The 16,689-nt window shown below is 50.0% G+C and overlaps 1 protein-coding gene across 12 annotated transcripts in view; it reads right to left on the bottom strand.

The window, feature by feature from the left end:
* Window positions 1–16,689, bottom strand: part of LOC119440814 (parathyroid hormone/parathyroid hormone-related peptide receptor-like) — a 1,097,515-nt gene that overhangs the window by 450,005 nt on the left and 630,821 nt on the right. For 9 of the 12 annotated variants that reach the window (XM_049662649.1, XM_049662651.1, XM_037705691.2 and 6 more), the window contains exon 6: window positions 9,624–9,762. The exons of the other annotated variants lie outside the window; for them this stretch is intronic. In XM_049662649.1, coding sequence (XP_049518606.1) covers window positions 9,624–9,762 — 139 coding nt within the window. The remainder of the gene's footprint in view (window positions 1–9,623; window positions 9,763–16,689) is intronic. 12 annotated transcript variants of the gene reach the window in all.

The following is a 16,689-nucleotide window of genomic DNA, read 5'->3' as shown; positions in this document are numbered from 1 at the left end:
GCAGTCGGCGTCGTTATGCTTTTTCCCTGACCTGTATACGACGATCATGTCGAACTCCTGAAGCCTGAGGCTCCAGCGCGCCAATCGACCGCAGGGGTCTTATAGATTAGTCAGCCAACAGAGGGTGTGGTGGTCACTGACGACGGTGAATAAGCGACGACCATACAAATAAGGGTGAAATTTAATAACAGCCCACACTACGGCGAGGCATTCCTTTTCCGTAGTGGAATAGTTTCTTCTGAGTGCGAAAGAGTTCTGCTGGCGTAGGCTATCACGTTTTCGGAGCCATCTTACCACTGCACCAGCACGGCACCCAGACCTACATTGCTCGCGTCGATAAGAAGTGCTGTCGGGGCGTCCTGGTCAAAGTGTGCCAGAACTGGGGGCATTTGCAGACGCTGACGTAATTCGCTGACAAAGGGAACATCCTCTCGTGTTAGTTGCGTCAACAGTGAGGCAATACCTGAAAAGTGTGCAATGAACCGTCGATAATGGGCGCACATGCCCAAGAAGCGTCTCATTGCCTTCCTGACAGATGGCGTGGGGAACAGCCTAACCGGCCACGGCGGCCGCAGTTTGATGGGGGCGAAATGAGAAAACACCCGTGTGCTTAGATTTAGGCGCACGTTAAAGAAGTGGTCCAAATTATTCTGGACTACAGCGTGCCTCCTAATCAGATAGTGGTGTTGGCACGTAAAACCCCATAATTTTTTAATACGGGGGTTAGTGGCAACAGTATCAGCTTGAGAAGCGGAGTACAGCCAACGTTTATAGTTTCGCACGCGGTGATGTTGCGATAGCAGTGTCTTGTATCTTGAGATACATGATACATTCTTTCATCTATCGGAAACACAAATACTGATACACGTCTTGCTAGACGCATCATAATACAGATAGAAGATACCCAAAGAGTATCTAAGATAGTATCTAAGATACATGTGTCTTCGATACTGCCCAGCACTGGCCGCAGCTAATACACTTCGAACTTCACCTACACATCGTCTATAACGATCCCCTTATTTTCACTAAATATAAACAAGGTTTCCCGTTTCATTACCGAGGCCACCGGGGCAGCCAACTACGAATCTCTTATAAAGCAAAAAAAGCAGGATAAAATAATGTTGAGTAATTATTTGCAACGCTTCTAATTATGCCAGAAATGTTGGAGCTTCTCTATGTATTACATTTGACATCCCCCCTCCCCTCTTCACCCTCCCTTTCTACCAAATTTGAATTCGGTGTTATGCACAGTTGGTTTAGGACTCAGGTAGACATTGAGGATAACGGCAGATATGTTAATCTGGTATGCTTAACGGGATACCGACATGAAATCTGAAAATTTTACGAAAATGCTGAAAATGAATCCTCCGTGTGTGATTATATCGAAAGAAGTAGTCACTTAGCTCATTTCTGAAACGATGGCTTTATTTTTGGCGTTTTCGTGAGCGCTCGCCTCGCCGCCCGACCCGCGGGAGTTGGAAGGCGTGACGTCCCGACACACTCGTCGGGTAACCAGCCGGCCGGCCGCGGTCATTCGAAGCGCGCCGACGCCGCCATCGCGAGCATGGGTTCGAGTTCTGGTGACTCAACCAGCGATGAACGCGCGCTTGAAGACGAGGACCATTCCAACTTGGCAATAAATATTACCGCTTGCGGTTACGAGCCTTCCGCGTCAAGCGACGAAGAGCAGGCGGCCGTGGAAGTGCCGGTCAGGTTTTCGCGAACCGTAGCGCGAAGATTTCGCTTTGCACCAGACACTTGTGCAAGAATTGTTTGTCATTTCCTCTGTAAACTTGCTTTTTAAAGAGCGCACGCAGGCAAGGCAGCTGCGGGGTACTTCAGCACTGCGTGCCACGGCGGCCGCATTTCGATGGGGGCGAAATGTGAAAACACCCGTGTAAGTAGATTTAGGTGCACGTTAAAGAACCCCAGGTGGTCCTAATTTCCGGAGTCCCCCACTACGGTGTGCCTCATAATCAGATCGTGGTTTTGGCACCTAAAACCCATAATTTAATTTTTTCAGCACTGCGTGGATGACTGAAGAGTAGTTTCTGCCGACAGATGGCAGCACCTGTCTGTCATTCTGGCCAGTTTTTTCTGTGAGTCGCGCTCTCTAGCCTTGTATTGTTTTACTATGCTTTGCCGACATCTTTAGAGACATTACTGCCTTCGTGCTCAGCCTCGGGCATCTCGCCCCAGCCTCGCCCTCACACTGCTCAAGAAGGCTGCTAGTCAACGAAAACAGTACCGACATCTTTTCGCCTCCTCTTTTAAACCGCGCCACTGATTATTCTGCCTTGCGTTTTCGCGAGAAGACCGATGGCACTGCGTCAGGCTTTAAGCATTGCCTTTTGAGCGGCATGCCAGGGCTTTTCAGCACAGCCGGGGTGGTCACATAATCATCGTTAAAAAATTAAATTATGGGGTTTTACGTGCCAAAACCAGTTCTGATTATGAGGCACGCCGTAGTGGGGACTCCGGAAATTTAGACCACCTGGGTTCTTTAACGTGCACCTAAATCTAAGTACACGGGTGTTTTCGCATTTCGCCCCCATCGAAATGCGGCCGCCGTGGCCGGGATTCGATCCCGCGACCTCGTGCTCACATACATAATCATCGTCGACGAAGTGGTCCGCGCACATGAAGTCATTTTTAGAGGTCTCCAGGCTGTGCGTGATGACTAACAGGCAGGTATCCAAACTTTACGCACCTTCTCGTCTCTGGGAAACGTGTGCGACGGCGTGTCACGACCGACGATGATGTTATAACAGCAATTTCTGGGCATTTCCTTCCGCCGCGACGAACGCGTCAATACCGAGCGACGACAGCGGGAAGGCGCATGTAAGACGCACCACCTGTGTGGAGCACCGACGGGCATAATGTTTCGGACGGACCACGTGCGAAGATCGCCGAAAGGGGTTAAACAAACGCTGCAAGGGACCGACACCCCGGAAACACTGCGACGGCTGTGGTCGACCTTGGCCGCGCGCGCGGGGGGTGTCTTGACGTGAAATTTCAGCTTCTGCCGGCGGCCGCTTGGAGGCAAGGTGCAACAGAAATCGCATAAAAAAAAAAAAAAAGATGTTTCTCGTCCTTTTTTTTCAAAGCAGCTTGTTGTATTTGTCATTTTCAACAGTCCAACTTTTGTTCCGACGCAAAAAACCACCCGCAACTTTTGTGTCCGTATCCCTTTAAGTAAGTCATTTCCACATAGGCGGCAATTAACCTTCATAGACTAAACGAACATTAGTATCGCACATTGCCCACCAACAAGCTGCGTGCTTCAACGAAATTTAGACAACATGCCTCTCATAGTTCACCGAGAAGACCGGGAACACTAACTACATCGCCTCGAATAGAGCATGAAAACAGGGAGGAGAAAAGGAGAACGGAGTAAATACTTTCAAATCATGCAAAATAATTTGCACACTTCGAACTTTTGGTATGTGTCACGCATAACACGGTCCTGTTTTTTTTCTAAATATAACATTGCTGCCATGTTTGGTCTTCCCAGGTGGCAGCGGATAAACTTTATAAGCGTTTAATATTGTTACGGGGATGTGGGAGTCTAGACTGGATGTATTTAGAATAATACACAAGTAGGGTTAGTGTGGTCAAGATAGCTGACAAGCAACAACACGCAGCAGCCAGTGTCTCTCGATCTTCTTTTCTTTTCTCCTATCCGTAACAGGACCCCAGGGTGCTGAAGCGCCGTCTCGGCGCATGTCGGGCGAAGAACTGCGAGCGAAGTATGGCTTCAACCGCGAAACGTGCACGATCGTCAACTGCCGTCGGACTGAGGACGGATCAAACTGTAACGGCGACATCTCGTAATGGACGTCGTTAACTTGACGTAGGACTTCATAAGGCACTGTGTAGCGAGAGAGCTACACAGGGCCTTCACAGAAGCTTCTGGGAGAGACCGACACGACCGACGCCGGTGACCCAAGCACCTGGGGCGAACTTAACATCGCGATGGCGCCGATCATACCGCTCTTTTTGTATATCCTGCGATGCCAATAGATGAGATCGGGGCGACTTGACGCGCCATGTGAGCGCGATTGATGACTTCACGAGCGTATTCAGTTGTAACACGCTGGCACAGAAGGTAGGATGGTGTCAAATGGCAATGTAGGGTCGCGACCATACAAAGATAAAAGGGGGAATATCCTGCGGTGTCATGTCTGGACGAGTTATACGCGAATGTCACGTAGGCCAGTGTGGCGTCCAGTCGCGGTGATCATTGGAGACGTACATCGGCATCATCTCTGTGAGCGTTCGAGTTGAGACGTTCCGTAAGGACCGTTCGTTTGTGGGTGGTAGGCGGTGGACAGCTTATGCTCTGTGGCACAAGAGCGGAGGAGGTCGTCAACAACTCGAGACAAGAACGAGCGGCTGCGGTCGGTAAGTAACTGCCTAGGTGCACCGTGGTGGAGGATGACGTCATGGAGGAGGAAAATCTGCGACGTCAGTTCGCGCGCAACTAGTCGAAACGCCTTGGTTATCGCGTAGCGTGTCGCGTAATCGGTAGCGACGGCGATCCACTTATTCCCTCTAGTCGTCGTTGGAAAAGGGCCAAGCAGGTCAAGGCCTACGCGATAGAAAGGTTTAGAGGGAACTTAAATTGATGGAGTCATCCGACATGTGGCAGGGGAGGTTTTTTTCCGGCGCTGACACAGTTCGCAAGTTGCGGACATAACGACGCACAGCGCGGTAGAGTCCCGGCTAGAAGAACCACGGACGTCGTACGCGGTCGTATGTGCGCGAAACTCAAAGTGTCCCGCCGTTGGTGCATCGTGAAGTTGTTCGAGAACGATGGATCGCAGATGACGAGGAAGGACAAGGAGAAACTCAGGGCCCTCAAGGTTGATATTGCGGTGGTAGAGGATGCTGTCGTGCAGCACGAACATGCGGCACGGGCCGTCGGTTGCTGCCAGATTGCACTCTGGCGATGATAGGCCTGCAAGGACTCGCCGCGATGTTGTTCATTCACATGTCAGTGAAGCCAACACGCAGGTCTCCGGATAATGTGCAACAGGATCAGGAGGATCCACGGGATGACGAGAGAGGCAGTCAGCGTCCTTGTGCAGATGTCCAGACTTGTAGATGACAATAAAAGAAGAGCCGTAAAGCCCCCAGCGACCAAGCCGTCCTGTCGGGTCCCGGAGGGAAGACAGCCAGCAGAGGGCAAGGGGGTCTGTAATGACCGGAAAAACGTGCGGCCGTAGAAATATGGCCGGAACTGGCGACAGCCCACACTAAAGCCAAGCACTCACGCGCGGTTGATGGAGTAGTAATTCCTCTCACCGAAGGTGACAGCAGGCGGATGGAGTAAGCTAATCACGCACTCGGGTACCATTCTGCTGCTAGGCGAGGACAGCACCGATGCCGTGGCCGCTGGCATCAGTGGGACTTCGGTCGGTGCAGATGGATCAAAGTGGGCAAGTATGGGAGGGGTGGTCAGAAAGCCGATGAGAGCGGCGAACGCGTGAGCCTGCCCCGGGCCCTACGAGAAAGGCGTGTTCTTCTTTAGAAGATATGTCAAAGTAAAGAAGATATGTCAAAGGGCGAGCAACGTCGGCGAAGTTTTGAAGAAACGTCGAAAGTAAGAAACACAGGCCGACGAAGCAGCGCACGTCAGAAGCAGAACGAGGCACAGGGAAACTGCGACGGCGGCGAACTTTATCCGGATCTGGTTGTACACCAGTTGCGTTACGAGATGTCCAACACGGTAATCTGACGGCGCCCGAATTGACATTTCGTTGAGTTCAGCTGAAGGCCGGCTTTTCGGAAGACCGCAAGAATTGCAGCGAGTCGCGTAATGTGGGCTGCTAAACGTGGGAGAAAACACAATAGCGGTCGTTCAAGCTAACAAAGACAGGTGGTCCATTTGTAGCCTCGCAGAAGAGAGTCAATCATTCGTTCAAATGTCGCAGGAGCATTTCATTAGGCCAAAGGGCATTACTTTGAACTGATATAAACCATCAGGTGTTATGAAGGCAGTCTTCTTGCGGTTCATTTCATCAACAGAATCTGCCAGTAGCCGGATCGAAGATCAATGGACGAGAAGTATGTAGCTCCATGCAAGCAGTCCAAGGCGTCATCGATGCGTGGTAATGGGTAGACGTCCTTCGCGGTGATTTTGTTTAAATGGCGATAGTCGACGCCAAAAATGCCAGGTACCATCCTTTTTCTTCACCAAGGACGACTGGCGAAGCCCAAGGACGGCTGATGGTTCGATGACCCCTTTGCGGAGCATTTTGTCCATTTCTGATTGGATTACTCTACGTTCAGCATGTGATACGCGATAGGGATGCCGACGAATAGGATTCATGTCTCCAGTGTTCATACGGTGGTGAACAACAGATGTTTGGCCGAAAGGGCGGTCGCCGAAATCAAAGATGTCACTCTACGATTCGAGCAGGAGACGGAGGTCCTTGGCCTGAGCAGAGGAGAGGTCAGGTGCAAACATTTTGGCGAAGTCATCCATTGAAAGAACTATAGAGCTTTGAGCTGCAATTGGTGCTAATAATCCACTCTCGGCATCCATACTCTCAATGTCAAATTCGGACGTACTAGAAACGCTGGCCAAGAAAATGCCGGCCGGAAGCACTTGAGGGCACAGGCAGAAGTTCAGAAGCGGGAGAACGGCGTCATTATTTGTAACCGTGATCAGCGTATGCGGAACAGCAACGTTTCGGTTTAAAAGCACGTCGACGATGGGGCGAAGCACATATTCACCGTCAGGAACCTGTGCGGTCGAAGCGACGTAAGTGACTACCTCGGGTGACAGACGCACATCTTGAAGCGAGCACAGGCGCGGGTGGCGGCACGGTGCTTGGAGCATCGGCGCGTTGAGGCAGTTCCAACTGAAGGACGCCGGTTTGCGCAGTCGATGAGAGCATAATGGTTGGATAAAAAGTCCAACCCAAGGATAACGTCGTGAGGGCAGTTGTCGATCACAGCTTAGAGAACAGAAGTAGGGCGGCCGGCTATACTTAAACGCAGAGTACGCATTCCGAGAACAACCACCACGCCACCGTCGGCCACACGAAGCACTTGTGCAGCTGCTGGGGTGATGACCTTCTTTAAACGTCTACGTAGGCTAGCACTCATCACAAATATGCGGGCTCCAGTGTCGACGAGTGCTCGGACATGTACGCCGTCTACTTTGACGTCAATTATACTTCTCTTTGTGGGCACAGACAGATGATTTGCTGCAGTAGTTGTCAAAGCAGCACCACCTCCGAAGGCTGCAGTTCTTAGTTTTCCGAAAGAACGCGGTCGAAAGCCACAGGGGACGAAAGGCGACGTGGCTGCGGCGAACGGGAACATGGGCGACGTGTTCGTGGTGAACGAGACTGGTGTCCGCGAGGCGATGGTGAGCGACTGTACCACGTGTCCTGGCAGAGTTGTCGGCATCGTTAGACTCGACGGAGGGCGAAACACGACGGGCATTTATTTCCATCAAAACGGTTCAGGTTGGTCGGCGTGCGAGGTGTTGAGGGCCACGAGTTGCGACAGCATCGGGCGACATGACCAATACGGCGACAGGTGAAACATATCGGCTGGTCGTCCGCAGTTCTCCACTCAGTCGGGTTGCGATAACGCGGAGAGAAGCGTCGCGGTTGATCAAACAGAGTAGAAGGGTGTTCGTTGGCTCTGGGGTTGGCGACAGCACAGACAGAATGTAAAGCAATGTTTTTAAGTTCCTGGCGAACGATGGCTTGAACGAGCGGAACTGAAAGTGGGGTAGCGTCAGTGCTACGCGAAGAGAAAGCTGCTGGCGCCATCGCTTCCATTTCACGTCGAACGATTCGCCCTACGTCCTCTGATGGCGCCGCATGCTGCTGTGTGGGCTAATCTTCACACGTCGACGTTGCGGCAGTATTGGGGAGTCTGGCGAATGGTTGCAGGACGCGGCGGCTTTTGGCCTGCTCGAATTGTCGGCACTCTTTGACGATAGCATCAACTGAAGAACAGCCTTTGCACATGAGCAGATTAAAGGCGTCGTCAGCGATTCCCTTCAGCACGTGCCCGACCTTCTCAGCTTCAGTCATGTTGGGGTCGGCTTTACGACAAAGCGCCAGCACGTCCTGGATATACGAAACATAGGACTCTGTGGGGGACTGGGCACGGGAGGCGAGTTCCTGCTTTGCGACATTTTTACGGCCGGCTGGTTGGCCAAACAACTCTTTTAGCTTCTCTTAGCATTGGTGCCAGCTGGTCAGCTCCTCATAGTGGTTTTTGTACCACACCTTTGCCGTGCCTCTTAGGTACAACAACACGTTAGCAAGCATAAGCGTAGGGTCCCATCTGTTGACTCCACTCACGCGTTCGTACATGGCCAGCCACTCGTCAACGTCAGCACCATCGGTCCCACAGAAAGTTCCGGGATCCTTGGCTTGTACAACCACAACCGATGGGGACGTTGGAGGCGGCAAAGACGTTGATCCCGCGTGCTCACCGTCAGTCATGGTGATGCGACGTCACTGCGGATCTCAGTTTCCAGCCTTGGTACCCAGCACCTCTCACCAATATGTTACGGGGATCTTGGTAGTATAGAGTGGATGTATTTACAATATATACACACGTAGGGTTAGTGTGATCAAGATAGCTGACCAGCAACAACTCCTTTCCTTCCGTAACAATATCCCGCCTCTAAACAGATCAAAAACGAGGGCTTAGCAAATTTGTTCCTAATTAGCCCACACACTCCAAAATTAACCTGCATATCACCCCTAACATTTCGCACACTTCCTCAAAATATAGTCTTTTTCATAAAACCGTGAGAAGAGGCACTACGTTTTTGAGTACTTCTACCCTCACTAACGGCTTCGCTGTAAAAGAAACCATTACATAAAAATTACAATTCTCTAAGAGTATTCGATTCAAAGTGCAAATTCTGTGATGAGGCAGCAAATCTGGTTCACATGGTGTGGACATGTCCGTCTAAGCATGATAGCTCGCGCACTCTAGAATCCTGGGAGGCTTTGCTCCGCAGCCCAGATCCCAACGTTCAGCAGGACATCATCGGTCAAGCCCTTGCTGCTGCTGTGGCTCAAGGTATTCCGGCCGACGGCTAGGGGCGACGGTGGAGAAGGATTTCTCTCCCGACGTTCATTGACTGGTGTTCTTAATAAAGTTGTTCCTCCTCCTCCTCTACTTTCACAGTGAAGCACAAGAGGTGGTGTCAAAAACGTGGCAGCCATGGCGCGTTTGCACAAGAGCATGTCCTCTGAAATTCCCATCCGTTACTTCGTGGGATTCGGACACCACCTAGAGCTTTTTTGATCGTACGTTAACTACGTGAAATTACAAATAATTTGCTTTAATTGTGTGGCATTTGCATCAAATACTAATGTAACACTGCGAAATACATTCCCATTGTTGGAAAATATTGCCAATTCTCGGGAACTATGTTTTGTAGCGCACGGAAAACAGGTGAAGTGTTTTACGAGCCGAGCCTGTTTAGGTTGTCGCCGTCTATAGCCACACGAAACTAACACGCTAGGGGTGGCAAGGCCGCCCTCGCCTGTGAAAGCATCAGCTATTTACATGCGAATTGAGTTTAAGCAAGGGTGGCGGTGTACTTGGGCCTATAAGGAAAAGTTGTAGCTTACCTCTTTATTGAAGTCGACGTTCCCGCTAAGTCCGACACCTTCAACGAAAAGTGCGTCCTTGAGCAGAAATGCAAGCGCCCGCAGGATGAAGGACAGGAAGAGATGCATGTGCAGGCTGTTACGGGGGCAGCGCAGGCGCCTGAAAATGGTCCCACTACTGTTGAGCTCTCGAATCGCTTCGCATCCTAAAGCTCAGAATTCCCTGTAATCTTCGCAATTTACATACAAAACACCCACTTTGTTACTTCAATAGTTTCAAACAGATAAAAGTTCACGGTCACTTAAGTACCGCTACGTGATTTGAATGCGAAAGCATGAGGACTTGTCTAAGTTATCACCTTAAATGAAAACTCCACCTTAATCCACCTTGCTCGAATTTGTACCAATCTTAATCCACTTTCATCCAGTTTTGGAAGTAGGCCAGGTCGGGTTTGTTAGTGTGGGCCCCGGCGTCCTTCCGACGCCGTGGCTGTTTCGCACTGCGAGCCGCAGCAGGCCGAGAACGTCACGTCATCACTTGGACCAGCGAGTTTTGGTACGATAGGATCGATGTTAACGCCGGACGCCGGATTTTTCGCTTCATGGGGCATATAATGCGTTCGCATTAAAATGCCTGCTGCTCTGGTCGTGTTCCGGTTGAAGCTGTTTCCCTTTCGTTCTGGTTCTGTTCCAGTTGGAGCAAGTAACGCACTATAAATGGACCGAGATGCGGTTCAAAACATCGAATCGGGCGTGAAGACCGGATCAGTCTGATATACTTTATCCTGGGTCGCTATAACGTAAAATGATTCCAAACTGTTCTGATTCCAAACTCCTGACTTGAAGTTTACGTAACCACCGACGCAAGCATCGGGCGGTGACCCGCAGCGTTGTCAACTCAATCAAACACTCTCCTCGTTTGTAGGTCACCTTTGTTCGCTTTCAAAACCAATAACATTGTCTACACTCGGCGGTTTTTCTCATCTAATTGGCTGACAGGAGGCGAGGAGCACGCTCTAGTGGAGAGGGTTTCGATGTGCACGAGCCAGCACAGTGAAAATAGATAACCGCATGAAGAGGGCGGTGCCGGCTTCTCCGATTGATGCGCTTCGCCTTACTTAGCTTGCGGTGGCTGGTCGAAAATCGCGGCGGCGTGCAACGGAAGGATAAGAATGCCGCTAAAACGGATCCGCAGCAAGGTAGAGTTGGCAGAGCGATGTCGTATGCGTACCGAAAGGGCTCGATAACGTTTCACTGCCACGCAAAACGGTGTATCATGCACAAATAAATACACGCTCACCAGCAGGTGCGAGTAGCGAGGGCCTGAGCAATCGGCGGGCAGCCATGTTCGGTTCCTTTCGGAACGGGGCAGTCTGTGGCTATTCAGAAAAATTTTTAGTTTTGTTCGGCATATTAATGCGTTTTTTATTGCGTGTACACGTCACTTTGACGTGGTGAGTTTTCGCGGTTTTGTGAGGTCGCGTGACAGACAGGCGAAGTGGGCGTAGCCAGAAAACATTGGACAAATAGCAGAGGGCTAATGGTGAAAAGACGTCGAATCAGGAATGATTATTTTTTCTTTGTGCAGTTTAATCATGCCTAATCAGTGTGTGCACGTTATACCAGATGGGGAGCTATCGCGGTTTTCGTGACATCGCGTGACAGACAGACGAAGTTGGGAGTGGCCCGAAAATGTTTTGCCCAATCATGGAGGCTGATTGCAGCAATCAGAATCAAAACAGTTTGGAATCATTTTACGTTATAGCGCCCCTGGGCGTAACATGTTACGCCATAGAATGCCTAGATGCACAAGCTTTATTGCTGTAGCAAGTATACGGACGCTCGAGGTGTATGCACGCCGTCGGCGCCGCCGCCGCTGCCGTTGTCGCGTTGTCTCAATGACCTTGCCTGTCTGACTAGCACACGCAGGGTTAGAGAAATTTCAGAAACGCGTTTGGCCGTAAAAATGATGAATCGCAGTGCATTTCATCGCTCAACCGTAACTAAATGGCCTCGGTGGCGAAGCTAGGGCAGCGTTTTGCCGTGAACTTTAGGATAACAGGAAATAAGCAAAATGGGAACAACGGCGGGCTCCTGCCTGCTGATGGTAGCCGTCTCAAGAGGATACGGAAACAATATTACGCTTCATGTTTGGAGCCTATTAGTTAAAGAATTCTGTCTGGAAGCCCAAACATCTATATATAGACTTCGTTACGCACGTGGTATTGGGCTGCCTTTGTGAGGAAATTGTGGAAAAGCACAAAGCTGCGTGGAAAGACTCGCCATGCCGGCACTGCGATGTCCAGCGAAGCACCGTGACCACTACAACTGCTGATGCAATGCTTTATGGATTTAGAGTAGTGCTATTTTAGAGTAATGGTGGGAATTTTGACAGCACGCCGCCGCCCATAGAGGGGCTGCAACAATATTAAATCAGTCCTAGGCTGGTTATTTTGTATACGAAAGGCTACAGGGACGTCAAACCCCACGTTGAATGCTGGCGTCACCGAGGCAGCTTGCGCAACAGTAAGCGTTACCGGGAAACGTTTACGGGGACGCTACGTGCTTCGCGAGCGCCTTATCAATTATGTGGTTGGGATGCTTGTTTTGAGCTAGTTCTTTATTGAAATGTATGCTGTTATGTGTGTTGTATGCGTGATTCCAAAGAATGTATGCACTGTTCACTTCACTCTGCTGAGTGCTTGTAGCCTCTGCCTTACGGGGCTATGAGCCAATGCAGTTTTTGCTTGCTTACGGGGGTACGAGCCATTGATGAGGACAGTTTTCTGTCGACGGACGCGAAAAACATTCCGGGATCCTAGCCATAGACAGCTTCGCTGTAAAAACGCGGAAGCATGCACTATTGAACAGGGGGGGGGGGGGGGGGGGGGGGCACTATCGTTGCATATCTATCTATCATATCGCTACATGCCGTGAGTTGCGAAGATTTGCATGGACACGTTTGTCACTGCTTCTGCTGTTCGACGCATCTGCTTGACCTCTAAAAATAAGAATGGCAATCTACCATAACAAGGTACTCATCGCCTTCGTGGTAGAAAAGGTCGACTCCGAATACTTGCCACGGCAAAGTAGGTATATCGTGACTAAGCGTAGGTAACATGGCAGTCCTGCTCTTGCACCTTTGACAAAGCAGGCATGTCTTCGTGAGAGCTGCAATATCCGCTGACAAGCCGGGCCAGTAAATCATTTCTTTGGCTCCCGGCTTCATTTTTCTTCACCCTCGTGTGCGGCTCGTAACAGACGAAGTATACCTCTTGTCGTTTCGTTGGAGCAATGACGAATTTGTTGCTTCTGACCGTCCTCGAAATGGAGTTCGTCGCGATAGTTTGAGGACGCGCGTATGGCCTCCGAAACCGGTTGCTTGCCATTCGTTGCATGAGTAGCTGCGCAATTCAGTCATTGTTGCTTCTTTCAGTACCTCTTCACGGATTCCCTGCAGTTGTCGATCGGAGGGCAGAAGCGAAGAAAGAGCATGTACTTCAAAATCTAGCGAGCCTTCTTTCAGCTCCGTCCTGTTCGGAAAGCGCGACAGGGCATCCGCTAGGAACAGTTCTTTGCCTGGCTTGTAATTCACGCTCACAGGGAACTCTAGGGGGCGATGATAAGATTCGACGATGACCTGTGGCTGCCCTAGGACGTAGTCTTGAAACCTTGCGCACCCGTGTACAATGGCTAGCATTTCTTTCTCGAAAAGAGCATATGTCTTTTGCGCGTTGGTAAGTGAACGTGACAAGTAGGCGATTGGATGTCCGTTTTGCAAAAGATCTGCCCCCACCCCTTGCAACCACTGACAACGTCAGCGGTATTCCCTTATCAAAATAGGCATGAACAGGTGCCTTTGTTAGACAAGCGCGAAGGCATTGGAAGCTTTCTTCAATCTCTTGTGTTGATGCCGTGTTCTTTTTCAATAGTTCCCAGACGGGCACGGACAGTGAGAACATGTTGAGGATGAAGCGCGCCACGAATTGAATCATTCCAAGAAAATCTTGTAAGGAGCTGCAAGTTTTCCTTGGAATGCAAGTTTTTCTTGGAATGATTAAAACTCCTTACAAGTTTTTGGTGGTGGCATTAGCAAGATGTCTTCTACTATCCCGGGATTCATGCACATTCCTTCTTGGGCGAGGATCTGTCGCATGTAGCGAATTCGGGGCTGCAAAAAAAATTTTCTTTTAATGGAGATTTAAGTTGGGCTCCCTGCAGCGTGCAAATAAAGCCACTACCATGCTCTTCTCGAGACGTTTCCCAGACTAGAATGTCAACCATTACAACTGCGACGCCACTCAAGCCTTGTACTACTTGGTGCATCGCCAGTTGAAAAACTTCCGGGGCCGAGGCAATCACAAAGGGCATACGTAGACATTTGTGGCGGCCATAGGGAGTGCTCATAGTGCATGTAAAGTAATTGTCTTCATCTAGCCTAATTTGCCGAAACCTTTACGATACATCTAATATTGAAAAGTAGTTTGCCCCGTGCAGGCACAGAACTACAGCTTTTGATGTTGGTATATGATAGTGCTCCCTCAGTAAGCCCTTCTTCACATCCGAAGGATCTAAACAAATGCGTGCTTTGTCGTTTCTAACCACTACGAGCATCTGGCTTGACCAGGCAGTAGGGTCAGTTACCTTTGCAATGATGAGGTCGTGATCCATTTGATGGATCGAGTTCCCGTTTCACGCGTTCTTGAAGAGCATCCGCGACCCTTCGTGCTGTCTTGGCGATTCCTCGTGCTCCTGGCTTGAGCTCGAGCCAGGAGCATCGGTAGGCAATACCCTTCAGTTGACCAAGGCCTTGGAATACATCATCAAAACTAGGGCTTGGGTCCTGGCTTGGCAGCGCGTCGACTGAGCGTACGTGGGATATCAGTCAAGGTATATGTAAACTGGTAGCGAAGCTTCCATAGAAGCCCATACGTTCAAAACATGGCGGCTTATCGGCGTTTCATGGGGCTTAGCACCATCTGTGTGAGGAGGGAACACTTACGGTGGAAGAAAAAATAATTTGACGTCATATTCGTTAAAAACAGAAGTGACGTCATTTTGTTCTCATAGGCGCGAAATTTGTTTTCGAATGCCTGCCATTAGAGCTGTATATTCAAATGCCCCGCCATTCGACTTGGTGGGCGTTCAGAGCTTTCAGCGCGGAAAGCGATGCAGGAAAAGGTCAGCGGTAAGGGTGACGAAATCGCATCGCTGCACAGAACATACTTTCTTTCGAGGCCGACGAACGCTTTGGGCGTAAATTGTTCGTCCTTTCGTCGGACGCCAAGCCCGTCGGCCAGCGCTGTCGCACGAAAACAACTAAAGTAAACAAGTATCTGACGGTCGCAACTCACTGCTTTTGACTGTACAGGTTAAGAAACAATAACACTACCCGCGTCACCTACTTCAGACAAATGTCGACATGCAAAACAACACAACATGTGAGGGGGGCGTATTGTAACAGGTGAACTTTACGAGCCTGCCTTTCCACGCACTCCCAATAGTTGCATTGTATTGCAGTGATAGCGGCGTCAACGCCTGCCGCTATCGATGGGCGCTCTCACGGTGGGCGCTGAAAAAATGTATTTATTAATAATGATCAAGCAAAATAGAGTTGTATCTTCTCGCCATGCGTATATAAAATGAATTAGGAATTTTATTCTTGTTGAATGAATATAACTGCGTGTCGCTTTAATTAAAAAACTTCTTTTTCTTTCTCTGTGTTTATTCCCTCGAAACATAGTCGCGCTTCAATCGCTGCTACCATAACCACCCTTGCTGATGTTGGTGACAATTGGTTCTGAACCGCTTTTCGTCCGAAGCTTCGCGACCTATGTGGATCGACCTTGTATCAGTCCCAAGCATTCTGCAACACCGTTGTTGGCACGGACTGGGTTACGATTCAATATTCCGCTAGACAACTTTGAGCCTAGTACTATGTAGGTGAAGTGACCTGCAAAGCTGTTTGCTTGCGGCCGAAAAGTGGTCAAGCATGGCTGTGTAGTTACATTTTTCAGTCGTCTCAGGCACGATGCAGCCGTTGGCTCCCGTGTCGATTTTGGAATCAACCGCTGCACCTGCGATAACAATCGCCGCCTACCAACGATCCTCAGTGGCGATAGCATACGCTTCTAGCGCATGCAGGAAGTATTCTTCAGTTCCTAAAACAACCTGCTTTACTTACGCGGCCATTGACCTTGATCTTTATCGCTTCTGTCGCAGTTGTTGCAGCGTTTACCCTGAGCCGGATTATTTCCCATTTTGGTGTCTTTCAAGACCACACTTGCATTCGCTTTGATTGCTGCGACTGTCGCGTTGGCTGTTGTGGCGAGGAATTCTCGAATGTTGTTCTTTTGCTTGCTACCGTGCGTGACACATTTCTACTGCTTTTGAAAACGAGGAGCGTTCCGAGAGAAGTTTCTGCTGAAAGTCTTTACCTCTGATGCGGAGAATTATTCTGCATAGTATGAGCCGCTCCTCGTGCTCTCCGAATTCACATCAGCTCGCGAGACCTCGCAGGACTCCCGCTTCTTGGTCACTGGAGCCAAATAGAAATTCGTTAAAGGTTAGTGTTCTCAGACTGCTTGTAATGGGCCTCGAACTTAGCTAAGATCTTGAGGTATTTCTCCTGGTCTTCGCTGTCGAACTTATAGCACGCTCGACTCGCGTGTCCGCCTATCGCCATCAGAAAAGTTGCGGCTTGAACTTCCTTAGGCTGCTGGGTCAGTCCCGTCGCCGTAGTAAAAATTGGCAGTGGCTTAGCTCGGCTATGCCAGGATATACGTAGCGTGAGCTAAGTCGGCCACATCGTTCAGAACCGGTAGACCTGGTGGTATGGGCGGGTAACGATACCCATTGGTAACCCTAAAGAGTGGAATCTTCTGCTTAACGAGAAAGTTTTTGCACTTTGTACAAACCAGCGCCACGGTTTCACCCCACTCAGGCGGCGCCGCTAAACTCAACGTTTCACGCATGGCACTACTTACCGGCGTCAAGTCTTTCATGTGCCACAGTCTTTCACACACCTGGCACACATATCCAAACGGATTGTTTACGAAGTCCGTCTCGAAGGTGCGAGTCGCACTGG

Source organism: Dermacentor silvarum, chromosome 2 (genome assembly GCF_013339745.2).
Source record: "Dermacentor silvarum isolate Dsil-2018 chromosome 2, BIME_Dsil_1.4, whole genome shotgun sequence".
Lineage (NCBI taxonomy): Eukaryota > Metazoa > Arthropoda > Arachnida > Ixodida > Ixodidae > Dermacentor > Dermacentor silvarum.
This window is presented reverse-complemented; position numbering and strand designations above follow the sequence as displayed.